Below are 18,978 nucleotides of genomic sequence, written 5' to 3' on the forward strand. Positions count from 1 at the left end.
GTTGTGCTGGACCATTCAAGGTATTGAAATGGATTGGCCGAAATGCATATGTCATTGATCTTCCCCATGATTATGGTATTAGCTCCTCCTTTAATATAGGGAATCTAGTTGCTTATAAAGCTTCCACAGTTATTCCTGATGCCCCTTTTGATGAACCTTTGCTTGATCCTATTGATGCCCCTGTCCCTACCCCTTTACCCTTAAATCTGCTTTATGCACATAAAGAATCTATTGATGCTATTTTAAATGAAATGATTATTTCTACCAGGGATGGAGAAGTTCACCATTTCCTAGTTCAATGGTAGGGGTGACCAAATTTCAATTGTACATGGATTACTAAAGATGAGCTACATTTACTCAATCCTGACTTGCTTGAGTACTATTTGTGCTCTTTAGATTTCCACTTGATGAGGTCGAGTTTTTCTTGCCTAGGGGGAGTTGATGCTGACACGAGCCTTCAATTATATGCATGTGTGGGGGGAAGAGCAAAAATAAGACGGCCTAACCTGTGGCCTTATGGATGGAGCCTGCTAGTAATTGGACTTGAAGATTAAGCAAGCCTGGGCATTTAATAATAGGTTTTTTTTTTTTTTTAATGCATCTTGTTGTTTGCTATTTAAGCACTTTTTCTGATTATTGTAAGATAGTTTTGAGAATTATAATAAATGTGTGTATCTTTTACACTGGTGCCGACTTTAGTTTTGCTTGGTCCTGACTTTAAGAAACCCTTAGATGTTGACTCCTAGGTTTATTCTTTTGTTTGTCATTGTTTAATTTCATCAGTGATAAAGTATGGTTGTCCTGTGTCATGCATCCTTGTTTATGTGTTCATGCATGTATCTTTGCATGCTTGTTTGTGTCATCAACCTTAGTTCCTACCTAAAATCTTGTGCAGGTTTGCACCCTTCTTTGTACATGAGATCTCAAGTCCTTTTTAGGAACTTTGCTTGAAGCCATGTGTGTCATTAGTATTCCAATACAATTGAACTATGAACACCAAATCCAAACCTACATTTTTCCTTCTAAGACACCTTTTCTTGCTTGTTTGTTTGATAACATGCTTGTTTGCTGCTTTGTGTGCTTTCTTTCCTTGTTTGCCACTTTGTGTGCTTCCTTTGTTTTGTCGCTATCTCTTTTTGCTTGTCTGTTGGTTTTTTGTTTTCTTTGTTGCTGCATGTACAAGCTTGGAATGAGGGAGCAATTTCCAAATGCAAGCTAAAAAGGGCAAAATGCAAGCAAGAAGACGCAAGCCCAAAATGGGCAATGTTCAGTATATAGGAGACTTAGCCTTTCTGTGTGGCTATATCTTCCTCTCTCTTGTCCTTATCCTTAAAACCTTGTATCTAGATTAGTGTTTTCTTTCCTTGTATCTTGTTTGGGCCGCATTATTAGGGTATGACAATGTCTAATTTAGATTTCCTGTAACTTGTTGGGCCATACCCTTTGGATGTAGGCAATGCATGTTTATCTTTCCTGTACCTTGCTTAGGCCGCATTCCTTGGGTATGGCAATGATTGATTTACTTTTCTTGTACATGCTGGGCCATACCCTTGGAATATTGGCAATGTCTGGTTTACTTTCCTGCTCTATGTGCTTGCATTGTGCATGATATGTGTGTATATATATATATATACTTGCTTGTTTAAAGATGACCACACACTTTGTATGATGGACTCACATGGTTAGGAGAGCAACCATCTCATGATCATAGGTGCTGTTGACCTCGAAGTATGGGTATGCACTCAAGGCGACTGCTGTAGGTGCATATTCATGCTACATTGTGTGCATGATCATCATGGTGTGTTTGTCTCGATTCATGTCAACTAGTGACATTGGTTTCCTCGTTTCCCCATGTATGCAACACACATCAACATGTTTGATGCTTTGGTGAGCTTTGGCTCACCGTAGCATGAACATACTGACGCACGTCATATACACAAGCATGAAACCCTGCCGGTGCACCACAGTGCACCAAACGTGAAACTCTGCCAAATTTTACCTTGAAAATAGGGGACCTTTGCTGCTGTATTCTCACCACAAAAGCTTGGCAAAGATAGTGTTTTGTGTACTATGACGCACCTGAGGTGAAATGCTGTTGGATTTCGGCCACGAAAATAAGGCAAGATGCTGCTGGATTTTCATTGTAGAAATTTGGCAACAATTCTAAATGTGCTAGCAAAGAATTGATAGAGACCATGCCCCTTCCAAAATCAAACCTCAAAGCAAGCCCTAAAAGCTAATGCCAATAGCTTGTTTTCAACTGTCAATGTCTGAAAATTAAGATTTTATCAAAACAAAGGACTATCTTCGGACATGTGTTGTGAGGTGCCTAACACCTTCCCCACACATAACCAAATTTCTGAACTCAAGAATTAAGATTTTTTTATCTATCTATATTAGATTAGGAAAAACGACATTTTTTTTAGCCTAGGATTGGTAATAAAATCAAATAGAGTCAAGTGACCAATCACACCTTAGAAAAAAGCCAATGATTGGTGGTGACTTCACTTACCTTTGGTAAATATATGTTAAAATAAACTCAATCTAGTCACACACCAGAGGTTTATCATTTTTCATAGCACCCGAGCTCAAGCAAGTGTGTGAGCGTTGCCATGATGGGTGGTCAACCGCTGCAAGGCATTATCAGTCCCTTATGGTTTTTACCTTGAAACTGGTTTATTTCATGGGTTTTCCTATCATCATATCTTTATCTTATTTACTTTTCCCCTGCATGATATGTATGATGAATATTTAACCCAGATCTCCATAATTGACTTAATTATCAACTTGGCAATAAAATTAGATTAAACATTGTGTTTTTAGGAGTCTAAAAACTAACACTTGTAAGCGTGTAGCTATTGTTTCATGCTTAACCCTCTTAGTTGGGTTTGAGGTGTGACAGTATTTATGATATCAGAGTTGGCCTAGTAACCCTGTATGGGCATAAAGACACTACACTACAAAGTGGGATTGTAATCCCTAATTTAATTGATTATGTGTTGTGTGTGGGTGTGTAATAAGTCCCACATTAGGCATATACTATGTTGAATTGAGCTTTATGAATAGCTACAAGGAGCCTTAATAGTGACTAGTCTTTTAAAATATAGTGTAGATGTGACTAGTGCTTTTTCTGGGGTTCTTACAATGATAGCTAGCTTCTTATAGCAATTTGAAGACTTATAGGCATAGTACTTTACATCCCATTTATGATAGTGAGTTTTTGCCTCAACTGTTAGAACATTGATTGAATAAAAGATACATAAGGCCAACAAAGAAATAAAAGTTCTTCTACATTGTTGATAAGTCTTAACAATGTTTGAAATTTCAATTGCTCTGAAATTGAACTAAGTGATATAGATAGGCATATGAAATTTCATTAAAAGCATGCTCATCTATTTATAGGAAGTTTCATAGTTTGAGTCGAGTTTGATTGGCAAAAAAATTATAATTTTTATATACCTGTTTAAATAATTGTGATTATTTCATTTTAGAAGAAAAAGAGATGTGAAAGTCTCACTGGAAATTTTTCTCTGCCCTACTTGGCCCGCCCTTCCCCGCTTCACCCCGCGTGGGTTTTTCCCATCTTATAAAGGTGGTGGAGTGGGAATGGGGCGTGATTTTAAACCCACACCGCGGGGCAGGGCGAGGATAGGTTTATGCTTTTTAGACCCACCCCGCCCCACCCTGTGTTAATAAGGGTTAAATTGTAAAATTTTCATACCCTAAAACCCTAATATTTAAACAAAAATATCATCAATTTATTTTATTCTACCTAACATGGCAACAACTGTGTTTCACGAGTATCTCACGGGTATGGCCTTCTCGCGAGATGCCCGCGAGACATTCTATTCTGTCGGACTATACTATTTGATACACACTTTCTGTACCCACACTATATATACCCACATTACCCACGAATGTTGAGGAATTCTTCTGAGAGAAAACCCTAGCCAAATACCTTGAGAGTTAGAGATTGTTATACTCACAATCCTTTACACATTTGCTTGTGGAATTTTCACAACTCCTACCTCTCCATTTCCATACCATTGAAAGGTTGGTAGCCCAAACATTTATCACACAATTTCAGAGTGTCAAGTGAGGTTTCGGTGCTGTTGGAAAGCATTGAAAGAAGCCAAGGATGGCAGATGCAACATGGAGCTTGTTGCGGGATTTGGAAAGCTAGACAAGACACGGTTCCGAGATGCCTTGTTGAAGTAGGAGCTTGGAGGGCTTAGGTACATCGGGTAGATTAGGCTTGGAGGGTCTCTTGCTAACACATGTATCCCAACTGATTTTCTAGTGGATCAAATACTGTTTGGAGGGTGACGGAGAGGTTTTTCGCCAAGTTCTTCGGTTTCCTCTTCGATAGCACATTGACATGTTATCCTGTGTATACATCTTTCTTCCCTACTCTTTTTCATTCCATTTCACTGCTATGTTGCTATGATTATGGATTAGAATAGTTTGTTTGTTTATCCGCTCGTATTTACACTATTCCCCACTTAGTTTTAAGTTAGTGTAAAATCAATCGAGCCATAACTTTAATTTGGGAGTCTAAATAACTCTTGTGTTTTCAACACATTCTTGAGCTTTCGCCAACATTTCAGTTCATCTTCTTCAGAAATGTCATTTGTATAGAATTCCTTCACCATTTTTTCGTATGAATCATCAAAGCTGGTTAGAAGGTAGTTCCAATCCTTTGAGGCAAACAATTTTGGAATGTTTAGCTTCCCATAAAATGAGTTGACTGACTTATCTTCACTCATCGAAGCTCATCGAAGCTTGTGATAAACATTTGCAACTTGGTGTCCTTCACCATTTTGGTGCCTTCATAGGTCGTCTCCAAGATTTGCCATGCCTCCTTGGCAATTGTAGCATGAGAGATCCTGTGAAATTCATCAGGAGAAACACCACAGAAAATAGCATTCAAAGCCTTGCTATTAGTATTAGCTGCCCCAAGGGCTGCCTTATCCTATGTGGATTTGGCAGCCTCCGGCCCAGTCCATCCTATCTCAATAGCATCCCAAACACTATCATCAATAGAACAAAGGAATGCCCTTATACGAACTCTCCAAAAAGCATAATTGCTCCCATCAAAGTATGGAGGAGAATTAAGCGATTAAGATCGATCCATCTCAAAAAGGGTCTAGGACCACACTTAGGTAATGAAACCACAGCAAGTGCACCCACTCTAATACCAATTGAAAGTTTGAATTTCTATAAAAATACAAGAGCTTGTTTAAACCCTAAATAAAAAATTACGGCTCAGTTGATTTTACTCTAACTTAATTAAGTGTGGAATAAGAGTAAATGCGTGCGAACAAACAATAAAACTACTCTAAGCCATTTTCATCAAATAACAACAACAAAATGAAAGCTAAAAAAGTAAGGAAGAAAGATGCAAACACAAAATAATATTGAGACGTGTTATCGAAGAGGAAACCGAAGAACTTAGCGAAAAACCTCTCCACCAGAGTACATGAATAACAAAAGACCTTCCAAGTCTAGTCTACCCCATGTACTTGAGTGCTCCAAGCTCTTGCTACCAACTGATTTAACGAAGCCTTGTTTTTTTAACTCTTCGGATCACGCAGTTCAGCCCGATTGCATCCACCAAACAAATGGCTTCTTTTAATGCTTCCCAGCAGCACCAAAACCTCACTTTACACTCAGAATGGGTGTGGTAAGTGTTTGGGCTATCAACCTATCAAGGATTTGCATATGGAGAGGTAGGAGTTGAGGAGAACCACAAAGGACTGTGTAGAGGATTGTGAGTATTTCAATCTCTAACTCTCAAGGGTAATATCTATGGTTTTCTCTCAGAAAAGCACTCCTTCCAATATGTGGGTAATGTGAGTATATATAGTGTGAGTGAAGAAATTTTGTAACAGATATGCCAAAATAGCAAGACAGAATGTTTTGCAGGTATTTTGTGGGAAGGCCTTACTCGCGAAATACTCCCGAAAACCAGCTTTTATGACTCTTCGCATTCCAGTCATGTGCCCTGCGCATGGCTTACTTTGCGGGAAGGCTTCTCTTTGTCTTCAATAGGCTCTTGAGTCTTCACACACTCTCTCACACGCAACCCTCACAATAAAATCCCACATAAAATACATGGTACAAATGTTTGAACAAAAATACAATCAAATTTGGCATGGAATTAAAGCTAACACAAAGTAGTTGTAAATAACAACTTTACAACATAGATGATGCATGATCTAATGCTCTAAGACAATTCAATTTCATCTCAATTTTGAAAATTGACCAAGAAAGTTAGAAATTTAGCAAAATCCCCAACTTTGAAAACCCTTATTTTTCTTTAAAAACTCTTATATTGATCAACTGAATAAAACAATAAGTATAAAACATGTTATAATCACCCAATTAAGCAATATCAAGAGTCAATTTCAATCAATTTAGCCCAATTGAACAAAATCCCCAATTATCTCAAGAACACATAGACCCTAATTTCAAAATTTTGAAGAAATCGTGAAATTTTTTAAATTAAAGCCTGAGGATCTTGTTAATATGATGCATGAACAAAAACCCATCCAAAAAATTGGATCAAAACACTCAAAATCATATAAAAAAAATCTAAAAACTCTTTAGTTCGAAATTTTGAAAATTTTAGATGAAAATACATGAATGCATGTAATTTAAAAAAAAAAACGAAGGGGTAAAAGATTCTTACTTGGTGTTGAGGAAGAAAACCTTTGAGACTTTGACTTTGAAAAAGAAAAAAAAAATAGTGAGAAGGGATTGATAGAGAAATCAAAGAAGAAGAGGACAAAGCTTTAAAGAACTGTGATTTGATTCCTATTTGTTTTTAAAAATACGAACCTCGATTAGTCGAGAGGAATCGAGAAAGGAATTGAGACAACCCAAGAGTTTAAGCTTTAAAACTGGGTTTTTTCTTTTTCTTTTTGATCGGTCAAAAAACAGGTTCAATCGATCGAATCCTAAAGAATTAGAAATTTTTGAAAAACCTGAAAATTTTCTGCAGAACCATTTGTAAAACAGATTTTTATGATATGAGATGCATGTTAATGACTCCAAATGTGTTAAAAAAAAAAAAACAAATCCCTTCAAAAAAAATTTCTTTGTTAAGCCAAAACAAATTCCATCACACACTTATTACCTCACACCCCCAAAAAGTATTAAACATATCAAGAAGTTAAATCTTGGATGGCCACAAAAATTAACACACAATCACATGTACAGAGTTTAACAAAGATTTGCTTGCAGTGTGTGCGACTAGTAAGTGTATGAGATACCCAAAAGGTAATATGCAGATGGAAAATAAACACAATTTCTATATTATCAATCACATAAGTTTGAGAGTGACTATCACTTAAAGAGTTACATCAATAACTCTCACATCTCCTAGAAAACATGCTTGCAACCATGCTAATTTTTTTTTAAATTTATTTTTTCTGCTTTTCTTTTTCTTTTGAAGCATATTTTTCTTTGTTTTTCTTTTTACTTTTTGCTTCTTTTATTTATTTTGACAGCAACACCTTAAATATCATATTGTGCAAGTGCTACACCTTGCTAAGCACAACTTTTATGATTTGCACACAAGTGTGCATGATTGGCGAGTAATAGTGGTGAGATGGTTATTTATGCATTTCTCCTAGGATTTTTTAGTCCTTTTAATCAAAAGAATGTGACTTCAAAATCAAAAGCATGTCGTTAAAAACCATAAATAACTCGCACAATATAAGCACTACACAGCACAAACTAGGAAAGTGCAGAAAAATAAAACTCATCAAAGCAAAACAAGGTACACAGTCATGAAATGCAAATTTCTTAGGCCAACCTTAATTACACAACTTGAAGAAGTGAGTGTAATACAAAAACCCTTTTTTCTAATTTTTTTTTTATTTTTTATTAAAATAAAAACTTAAAAACATCAAAAGCAAACCTAGAATGAAATGCATGAATATAATGTAAATGCAAACCCTTATGAAAAACATTTTTGGTCATGAGAGATTGAAAGAATTAGCACAAGGATCATGTCAGACAAACTCACTGAGACTAAGTCTTTTGTATCTCCACTCTTTAGATGCAAACTTGGAGTTGGGGTTTCTAGTAGAATTAGCCCTAATTTAAGCTCCAATATTGGCATAAAGGTTAAAAACATTTACCAATTCATGAATAAGTGCCATAGGATCTTGTGCTTTTGGTGCATGCATTTTTTGTTTGGATGCTTGCAGCTTAAACCAATTTGGCCGTGTATGCCCAGCTCCACCACATAAATGACAAAAGCACTGAGGTTTGTGTTGTTTCTTACTTCCAGAATGATTGGGATTCTTACGTTTTGACTTACTTAGATCTACCCTAGTTCTTCTAGAAATTAGGACTTCTTCCTTAGGTAACTTAACTTCAGATAAAGAAGGATGAATAATAGAAGTAGATGTAGCAGGTACAAACTTAGAAGGATGAACAGCAGAAGTAGAACCACTCTTAATAAACCCTAATCTTGTCTTATTAGAAACAAGTTTTTGAACATTCAACATATCATCCAGTTTAGATGTAGAAGACCTATTCAGTTGTTCTCTAGCAACAGATAATTCAAATTCTAAAATTTTAACTTTCTCAATCAAAGACATGTTCTCAATCTTAATAGAATTTAAGAGTTCATTGGCATCAAACAGTTTTAACAAAAAAAATTTCTTCTCTTGCTTAAGGGTGTTTATCTTTTTCAGTCCTAGATCAACACTTATGACATCCTTTGCTGTAACCTTGCAAAGCTTATTACAAGCCTCTTACAAGTCAGCATTTTCAGAGAGTTCCCCATCAGAAGGGTTCTCATTAGCAGTCTTAGTTTCACTTACTATAGTAGTAATAGTGAAAGCCATAAAGTTTCCTTCTTGATTACTTTCAGATTCACGATTAGAAATTTCATCATCACTTAGGGTGACAGCCATAGCTTTTCCTTTAGATCTCAAAAAGTGGGACATTTAGATTTTAGATGACCATACCCCTAACAACCAAAACATTGTTGTCCTAAAGAATTGTCAGAAGATTGACCAACTTTATCTTTTGATTTTTCAAAATTGTTATTTTTAGTTGTGTCATTCTTCTTCACATTCTTAGGATCAACATTGTTTCTATTTCTTGCCCTTCTATTATTAATTCTCAGAAAATTTCTAAAGGTCTTGGCAAGATAAACAATCTCAATAGATGAGAGTTCATCATCAAATCCACAATCATCAACATCATCAATAGATTCTATTGTCTTAGATTTGGATTTGTTAGTTTTTGGTAAGTCAGATTCATAAGATTGAAGAGATCCTACAAGTTAATCTACAAATATGGAGTCCACATCTTTACTTTTAGTTATGGCAGTCACTTTTGGTTTAAAATCCTCAGTTAATGACCTAAGAATTTTCCTAACAATTTTAGGTTGATCATAAACTTTGCCCAAATTAAAAGTAGAATTGATAATATCATTCAACTTAGCATAGAATTCATCAAAAGACTCATCATTAGACATTCTAATGCTTTCAAATCTAGAGGCCAAATGTTGCTGTTTATTAATTTTTACTGCCTTAGTGCCTTTATGCACTGTTTGCAAGATATTCCATGCAGTGTGAGAAATCTCAACATTTGAGATCCTCTTGAATTCTTCCATAGACACAGCATTGAATATTACAATCATAGCCGTACTGTTAAAGCTTGCTGCTTCTTTTTGGATAGTTGTTCATTCACCAATAGTAGTGGTTGGTCTTTCCCAACCGTTTTTAACAGAGAGCCATACTCTCTCATCAATAGATTTCAAAAAGGCTTTCATCCTAACCTTTCAATAAGCATAGTTATTCCCATCAAAGTGAGGAGGGATCACTAGAGAGTGATTGTGTTCCATGACAGTAGGTGGTCAAGGATCAACTCTAGGTATAGAAACCTAAAAACGAGAGCTAACCTGCTTTGATACCACTTGTTTGTTTGTTTGTTTATACCCCTTAAACTAGATTGTTTAACCTAATATATTAGCCAAGTGATTACTTAGGTTAGTTATTCAGATCTAGGTTAAACAATAATAAATCATATCATGCACAACATCAAAAAAGTAAATAACACCACGATATGATGACCTAGGAAAATCGATGAAAGTAACCGTTTCAAGGTAAAAACCCGCGGAGGATTTGATCAGGCAATCATCAAGGTAAAGAAAATCCACTATAAGAGAATTGAAGCTTTTACAAACAGATTTGACCCTAAATCTGTTGCTACCTCAAGTAGTAATTTAATGACACAACCATGTGCAAGCTTCAAATTTACGGTCTCCTTCCCTTCTTGGACTTACTGCAACACAAGCACCTACACTTGTGACTTTGAGATCCCCCTCAAAGGTTTCAAATCACCTTCACTGGTTGATCTTGGTAGTAACAACTAGGTTCTACCAATGCTTAATTGTAGATTTTGCTCCGGTAGATGCTTGTGTAGTTAGAAGATACAATACCTCTCAGATCTTGCAAAGAGTAACACACAAGTCTTCCAAAAAAACTCCAAAATGTAGCTAGGGTTTCCCTTTTATATGTGGACAAGATAGATTGAAACCCTAAACATTTTCATGGGCTTGGGCCTTATTTAAAAATTTTGTGAAATCTAATTTCTGCAATTTTTAATTGGTCGAACATAATTTTTGATCGATTCAGCTTCGCAGATTCTGACTATTCTTTTTTGCAGTCAACTCAAACTTGAAGCTTGAAACATACAACTTTGAGCAATGCCGAACACAGATACTAGATGTGTTTTGTTCTCAGTTTGCCAACACATACAAAATATAGTTCTAAATATTTAATCCTAAATCTTCAGAACCTAACAGTAGATAACTCAATTAAATGAAAGTAAAGTTAAAGGATTTAAATGAATTTTAGTTAAACTTTGAGGGTGCATCTGGATTTTAGAGAGAGAGAGAGAGATTTGCTACAATTGCGAGCCATATCAGTAAGAAGAGCATTCAAAATTGCTGGCTACAAAACCAAAGAGAATATAATTGCTAATACTGAAAAGAAGAATGCACTACCACGGTATTTATCTTGACATCATTTGTTAAGGAAAAATGAAATTAGAGATTATTTTTATGTGACACATTGAACTATCTACAAATTTGAATTATTAGGGATTTTTAATTTTAATTTTTTTTAATAGACTTTTTGGTTAATAATTTTTTTTTGTCTGGGGTTATTTTTATTTTATTTTATTTTATTTTGTTATTTGGGTTCTTTTTATTTTTTATTTTTTGTTATTTAATTTTTTTTAAAGGGTTAAGGATTAGGTTTTGGGGTCAAAATTATTTTTTGAAAAATGTTATGTTCGTGATATTTTCACAACAAATCATGAGTTTTTCTCAACTGTACACTCTGCTCTTATTCTAATTTTGTAAAACCAACAGCTCTACTTTTCTCAGTGGCTTGATTCGCACCCACAACTATTATCACTCGTTGTTCTTTGCGTCTTTATTTATTTTTTATGCCCATATATTCAAATTATATTTTATTAGATTTTGTATATAATTAGGTTTCTTATGGACTATCCTGGAAAATAGTTTTTGTAAGAGGTAACAGTGGCGGAGCCACGTTGAGACCAAAGGGGGCCTTGGCACCCACAAAAGTTTTGGAAAAAATTTAGTAGATATATATTTTTTGGAGTTATCCTAGACCATTTGAAATTTTTCAAGGAAAGCTTATAATTTTGCTTCCCCTATCTTGATAATATTTGAAAAATGCTAAAGTTACAAACTTTTTAACAATATTTTTTACAAAATGCTAATTATTAATAAGAAAAAATAATAATTAGACATTTTTTCAACATCTTAAGATCAACAATAGTTATTTTAACAAATATCTCACCAAATAATAAAGGGAAAAAAATTTATTATTTTCACCCTAATAATTCTAGGGCTTGCACCACAACATCAGAAAGATTGAAGATTGAGAGCTTTGATTCTTTGCACCAGCACATAGTTACAAATATTTTGCTCATCACAGATCTGGATACCGGTCTCTCTCAACTGCTCTTTTTCATTTAACTAAAGTTGATAGATATGCACCGACGCTAGCCATATCCTGTAAGAGCTTAGTAGATTTGGCAATGGGATTGGTTTTGCCAGAATTCTTGAACTCGTCATCGCATAACTTGTAGTTGGCCCGGGCGGCAAGGAGGTAGGCATTTGAGGAAAGGGGTTCACCGGCATTGAGGGAATTCAAGGCGTCTCTGGCGAAGACAATGGAACCGTCAAAATTTGTTATGCATTTGTAAATTTCGGTGGAATTGGGTTGCTGTTTAGCCAACACTTTTGCAACTTTGGTCTGGGAAACCAATTTGTGACAGGCTGCAACCACGGCATCACGAGCGTCAGTCCGAGTGTAGACAATTGAATCACAGACTTGCTTATTAGGAGATTTATCGCAGAGGCCAGCGCCATGAGCGTGGAAAGTGAGGAGGATGACAGTTGTCGCTAAAAAGACATATGAGAAAAAGGTGTAGTCCTTGAAAACCATGGTTTTTGTTAGATTTAATAACTACAAGGCTTTCTCTGTCGTTGGGGTTCAAAGAAAGATGACTTATGAAATGGTTGAGAAGTGGTTTATACTATTTTCAAAAGGCTATTTATAGAAGAGAAATGTTGTTCACATTTTCAACAGCAAAGTGTTCGACTAGAAACTACCTTAAATTTTTTATTTTTACGAATTGAGAGGATAAGAGGGGCAGTTTGTGAGGTTTACCTTAATTAGAGCAAAATATTTTGGTGTGTGTTTTGCTTTTTTAAGGAGCAAATTGAAATACCACCGCAAACCCTTGGTGCAGTGGTTACTCCACAAGTATAAACTTAGATTAGTTTATAGTAGAAATTCTATCTTTAAAAAAAAAAAAAAAAAAAAAAAAGAGCAAATTGAACTGACAAGTTGGACATATTTTGGTTCAAATAGTTGCTTAACATCAAGGTGGTTATCAACAAAAGTTAGCTATCTTTAATGGACTTTAAAAGATGAGGGGATGGGGATTTTGATTAGCTTTTTAAGATTTTACCATCGAAGATAAAATATTTTTGATTCAACATCAACTATATTAGAACAATATGGGCAATTCAAAATTTTATGTCCCATTTTTATTATTTCATTTTATACTTCATTAATCACTGTTTATTATGTATTGATTTGACTTTCCTTATAAAATAACCAAAGTTAGAAAAGAAAAAAAAAAAAAAAGTGAAGAATAATCAACCCCATGGTAAGTTTTGATTAGTGGAACACAAAAATTGCCATAGAGAATTTGTGTTCCACTTTCTAACATATTGTAGAGAGTGAAATTTTCTACCAATCACAAATTGCCACGTCAAACCACTAAATTCATGTAGTACATTTAAAGCAACTAATTACAAGAAGCCATGTATTATTTAGGAGTCCAAATCCTCTGTCCCACTCTTCCTACTATATACTCCGGCTATATACTCCACAAATAAAAACATGTCACTTGTCTATCTAATTTATTAAATGCTAAATTTATGCCTTTTGTTATTTCAATTTCCTAAAATAAATAAACCATCATATTTAGGTAATTGAAATAATAGAAGGCATAAATTTAGTATTTAATAAATTAGATGGACATGTGTCATGTTTTTATTTGTGGAGTATATAGTGGATTAGGAAAAGTGGGAAAGAAGATTTGGACTTATTATTTAGCGGGTGTCACTATCATTATTTAGAGGCCAATGACTATATTTTCAAGTGTCAAAGAATAAAATTACAAAGAATACTTGAGAACCAATCAAAGGTTAGCACGTGTTAATTTAAATGACATAACCAGTCTAATTAAAAGCTACCACGTGTTATTTTAAATTTAAGCACTATGGCTATTCAAATAATGCCAGGTGTTATTTTATATTATAGCACTATGGCTAATCGAATAATGTCATGTGTCCCTTGGAGGAAAGGACATAAAGTCCCTCCATTTAAATGACACATGTCATTAAGAGCATTCTTATCAAGGATTGCAAATCCTAAAAGATGCTTTTTTTAGCATTTATAACCCAAAATTTTGCTCCATTAAAGATTGTAAATGCTAAAAAATTTACAATACTGCTACAGTGTGCTCTCATTTTTATGACCACATTGTAGCACAATACTATCAATTTTTTATTAATTTTTCTATCTCTCTTCTGTGCCCTCTTTTTTTTTTTTTTTTTTTTTTTTCACTCTCTCTCGTGCTCTTTGTCCCTTTGGTTATTTTATAAGGAAAGTCAAATCAATACATAATAAAAAGTCATTAATGAAGTATAAAATGAAATAATAAAAATGGGACATAAAATTTTGAATTGCCCATATTGTTCTAATATAGTTGATGTTGAATCAAAAATATTTTAGCTTCGATGGTAAAATCTTAAAAAGCTCATCAAAATCCAATCCCCTCATATTTTAAAGTCCATTAAAGATAGCTAACTTTTATTGATAACCACGTTGATGTTAAGCAACTATTTGAACCAAAATATGTCCAACTTGTCACTTCAATTTGCTCTTTTTTTTTTGTTTTTTGTTTTTTTGTTTTTTTTTTTTTGTTTTTGTTTTGTTTGTTTTAAGATAGAATTTCTACTATAAACTAATCTAAGTGTATACTTGTGGAGTAACCACCGCACCAAGGGTGTGCAGTGATATTTCAATTTGCTCCTTAAGAAAGCAAAACACACACCAAAATATTTTGCTCTAATTAAGGTAAACCTCACAAACCGCCCTCTTATCCTCTCAATTCATAAAAAATAAAAAATTTAAGATAGTTTCTGGTCAAACACTTCGCTGTTGAAAATGTGACAACATTTCTCTTCTATAAATAGCCTTTGAAAATAGTATAAACCACTTCTCAACCATTTCATAAGTCATCTTTCTTGAACCCCAACGACAGAGAAAGCCTTGTAGTTATTAAATCTAACAAAAACCATGGTTTTCAAGGACTACACCTTTTTCTCATATGTCTTTTTAGCGACAACTGTCATCCTCCTCACTTTCCACGCTCATGGCGCTGGCCTCTGCGATAAATCTCCTAATAAGCAAGTCTGTCATTCAATTGTCTACACTCGGACTGAGGCTCGTGATGCCGTGGTTGCAGCCTGTCACAAATTGGTTGCCCAGACCAAAGTTGCAAACGTGTTGGCTAAACAGCAACCCAATTCCGCCGAAATTTCCAAATGCATAACAAATTTTGACGGTGCCATTGGCTACGCCAAAGGCGCCTTGACTGCCCTCAATGCCAATCAACCCCTTTCCTCAAATTTCTACCTCACTGCCGCCCAGAACAACTACATGTCATGCGATGATGGGTTCAAGAATTCTGGCAAAACCAATCCCATTGCCAAATCTACTAAGCTCTTACAGGATATGGCTAGCGTTGGTGCATATCTATCAACTTTAGTTAAATGAAAAAGAGCAGTTGAGAGAGACCGGTATCCAGATCTGTGGTGAGCANTGGACGGAGAGCACGAGATCGGCGGCGCATGGATGGAGAGCACTAGAAGGAGAGAGTTAGAAAAGAAAAAAAAAAAAAAAAGAAGGAGAATAATCAACCCCAAGGTAAGTTATGATTAGTGGTACACAAAAATTGCCATAGAGAATTTGTGTTCCACTTTCTAACATATTGTAGAGAGTGAAATTTTCTACCAATCACAAATTGCCACGTCAAACCACTAAATTCATGTAGTACATTTAAAGCAACTAATTACAAGAAGCCATGTATTATTTAGGATTCCAAATCCTCTGTCCCACTCTTCCTACTTTATACTCCACTATATACTTCACAAATAAAAACATGCCACATGTCTATCTAATTTATTAAATGCTAAATTTATGCCTTTTGTTATTTCAATTTCCTAAAATAAATAAACCATCATATTTAGGTAATTGAAATAATAGAAGGTATAAATTTAGTATTTAATAAATGAGATGGACATGTGTCTTGTTTTTATTTGTGGAGTATATAGTGGATTAGGAAAAGTGGGAAAGAAGATTTGGACTCATTATTTAGTGGGTGTCACTATCATTATTTAGAGACCAATGACTATATTTTCAAGTGTCAAAGAATACAATTACAAAGAATACTTGAGAACCAATCAAAGGTTAGCACGTGTTAATTTAAATGACATAACCAGTCTAATTAAAAGCTACCACGTGTTATTTTAAATTTAAGCACTATGGCTATTCAAATAATGCTAGGTGTTATTTTATATTATAGCACTATGGCTAATCGAATAATGTCATGTGTCCCTTGGAGGAAAAGACATAAAGTCCCTCCATTTAAATGACACATGTCATTAAGAGCATTCTTATCAAGGATTGCAAATCCTAAAAGATGCTTTTTTTAGCATTTATAACCCAAAAATTTGCTCCATTAAAGATTGCAAATGCTAAAAAATTTACAATACTGCTACAGTGTGCTCTCATTTTTAAGACCACATTGTAGCACAATACTATCAATTTTTTATTAATTTCTCTCTCTCTCTTCTGTGCCCTCTTCTTTTTCTTTTTTCTTTTTTTTTTTTCACTCTCTCTCGTGCTCTTCATCCCTTTCACCTTCTAGTGCTCTCCATCCCATGCCGCCGCCGATCTCGTGCTCTCCGTCCACTCCTTTCCTTTTCACTGTCTCTCATGCTCTCCGTCCATTCCTTCTTACTCTTTCTTTCATTTTCTCTACGTCTCTCTATTTCCCTTTCTCTCTGCATCTCGAGTTCGTGGGCTTGGGCCTTATTTAAAAATTTTGCAAAATCTAATTTCTGCAATTTTTAATTGGTCGAACATAATTTTTGATCGATTGAGCATGGCAGATTCTGACTATTCTTTTTTGCAGTCAACTCAAACTTGAAGCTTGAAACATACAAATTTGAGCAATGCCTAACACAGAGACTAGATGTGTTTTGTTCTCAGTTTGCCAACACATACAAAATATAGTTCGAAATATTTAATCCTAAATCTTTAGAACCTAACAATAGATAACTCAATTAAATGAAAGTAAAGTTAAAGGATTTAAATGAATTTTAGTTAAACTTTGAGGATGCATCGGGATTTTAGAGAGAGGGAGAGAGAGATTTGCTACAATTGCGAGCCATATTAGTACGAAGAGCATTCAAAATTGCTAGCTACAAAACCAAAGAGAATATAATTGCTAATATTGAAAAGAAGAATGCACTACCACGATATTTATCTTGATATCATTTGTTAAGGAAAATGAAATTAGAGATTATTTTTATGTGACGCGTTGAACGATCAACAAATTTGAATTATTAGGAATTTTTAATTTTTTTTTTGAATAGACTTTTTGGTTAATAAATTTTTTTTGGGGGTTATTTTTATTTATTTATTTATTTGTTATTTGGGTTCTTTTGTTATTTAATTTTTTTTAAATGGTTAAGGATTAGGTTTTGGGGCCAAAATTATTTTTTGAGTAATGTTATGTTCGTGATATTTTCACAACAAATCATGAGTTTTTCTCAACCGTATGCTCTGTTCTTATTCTAATTATGTAAAAGCAACAGCTCTAGTTTTCTCAGTGGCTTGATTCACACTCGCAACTGGTATGATTCGTTGTTCTTTGCGTCTTTATTTATTTTTTATGTCCATATATTCAAATTATATTTTATTAGATTTTGTATATAATTAGGTTTCTTATGGACTATCTTGGAAAATAGTTCTTGTAAGAGGTAACAGTGGTGGAGCCATGTTGAGACCGAAGGGGGCCTTGGCACCCCCAAAAGTTTTGGAAAAAATTTAGTAGATATATATCTTTTGGAGTTATCCTAGCCCATTTGAAATTTTTCAAGGAAAGCTTATAATTTTGCTTCCCCTACCTTGATAATATTTGAAAAATGCTAAAGTTACAAACTTTTTAACAATATTTTTTACAAAATGCTAATTATTAATAAGAAAAAGAAAATTAGACATTTTTTCAACATCTTAAGATCAACAACAGTTATTTTAACAAATATCTCACCAGATAATAAAGGGAAAAAAATTTATTATTTTCACCCTAATAATTCTAGGGCTTCCACCACAACATCAGAAAGATTGAAGATTGAGAGCTTTGATTCTTTGCACCAGCACATAGTTACAAATATTTTGCTCATCACAGATCTGGATACCGGTCTCTCTCAACTACTCTTTTTCATTTAACTAAAGTTGATAGATATGCACCAACGCTAGCCATATCTTGTAAGAGCTTAGTAGATTTGGCAATGGGATTGGTTTTGCCAGAATTCTTGAACCCATCATCGCATGACATATAGTTGTTCTGGGCGGCAGTGAGGTAGACATTTGAGGAAAGGGGTTGATTGGCATTGAGGGCAGTCAAGGCGCCTTTGGCGTAGCCAATGGCACCGTTAAAATTTGTTATGCATTTGGAAATTTCAGCAGAATTGGGTTGCTGTTTAGCCAACACGTTTGCAACTTTGGTCTCGGAAACCAATTTGTGACAGGCTGCAACCGCGGCTTCACGAGGATCAGTCCGAGTGTAGACAATTGAATGACAGACTTGCTTATTAGGAGATTTATCGCAGAGGCCGGCGCCATGAGCGTGGAAAGTGAGGAGGATGACAGTTGTCGCTAAAAAGACATATGAGAAAAAGGTGTAGTCCTTGAAAACCATGGTTTTTGTTAGATTTAATAACTACAAGGCTTCCTCTGTCGTTGGGGTTCAACGAAAGATGACTTATGAAATGGTTGAGAAGTGGTTTATACTGTTTTCAAAAGGCTATTTATAGAAGAGAAATGTTGTCCATATTTTTTACGAATTGAGAGGATAAGAGTGGCGGTTTGTGAGGTTTACCTTAATTAGAGCAAAATATTTTGGTGTGTGTTTTGCTTTTTTAAGGAGCAAATTGAAATATCACCGCACACCCTTGGTGCGGTGGTTATTCTACAGGTATACACTTAACATCAACGTGGTTATCAACAAAAGTTAGCTATCTTTAATGGACTTCAAAATATGAGGGGA

The 18,978-nt window shown here is 34.7% G+C and overlaps 3 protein-coding genes across 3 annotated transcripts; 1 reads left to right on the forward strand and 2 right to left on the reverse strand.

The window, feature by feature from the left end:
- Window positions 1-12,029: 12,029 nt before the first annotated feature.
- LOC111987046 (uncharacterized) lies at window positions 12,030-12,509 on the reverse strand. Its single transcript, XM_024018741.1, has one exon. It carries the CDS (start codon window positions 12,507-12,509, stop codon window positions 12,030-12,032), a length of 480 nt encoding a protein of 159 aa, XP_023874509.1.
- A 2,430-nt stretch (window positions 12,510-14,939) lies between these two features.
- Window positions 14,940-15,419, forward strand: LOC111987047 (uncharacterized). Its single transcript, XM_024018742.1, has one exon. It carries the CDS (start codon window positions 14,940-14,942, stop codon window positions 15,417-15,419), a length of 480 nt encoding a protein of 159 aa, XP_023874510.1.
- A 2,731-nt stretch (window positions 15,420-18,150) lies between these two features.
- On the reverse strand, window positions 18,151-18,630 carry LOC111987048 (uncharacterized). The gene has a single exon (XM_024018743.1). The coding sequence runs from the start codon at window positions 18,628-18,630 to the stop codon at window positions 18,151-18,153; it is 480 nt and encodes a 159-aa protein (XP_023874511.1).
- Between the last annotated feature and the right edge of the window lie 348 nt (window positions 18,631-18,978).

This window comes from Quercus suber, unplaced genomic scaffold, assembly GCF_002906115.3.
Source record: "Quercus suber isolate HL8 unplaced genomic scaffold, Cork oak 2.0 scaffold_271, whole genome shotgun sequence".
Classification (NCBI taxonomy): domain Eukaryota; kingdom Viridiplantae; phylum Streptophyta; class Magnoliopsida; order Fagales; family Fagaceae; genus Quercus; species Quercus suber.

Bases quoted from the DNA above. Each gene is read 5' to 3' on its own strand.
- LOC111987046 (XM_024018741.1), bottom strand. From the start codon at position 12,509: ATGGTTTTCAAGGACTACACCTTTTTCTCATATGTCTTTTTAGCGACA.
- LOC111987047 (XM_024018742.1), top strand. From the start codon at position 14,940: ATGGTTTTCAAGGACTACACCTTTTTCTCATATGTCTTTTTAGCGACA.
- LOC111987048 (XM_024018743.1), bottom strand. From the start codon at position 18,630: ATGGTTTTCAAGGACTACACCTTTTTCTCATATGTCTTTTTAGCGACA.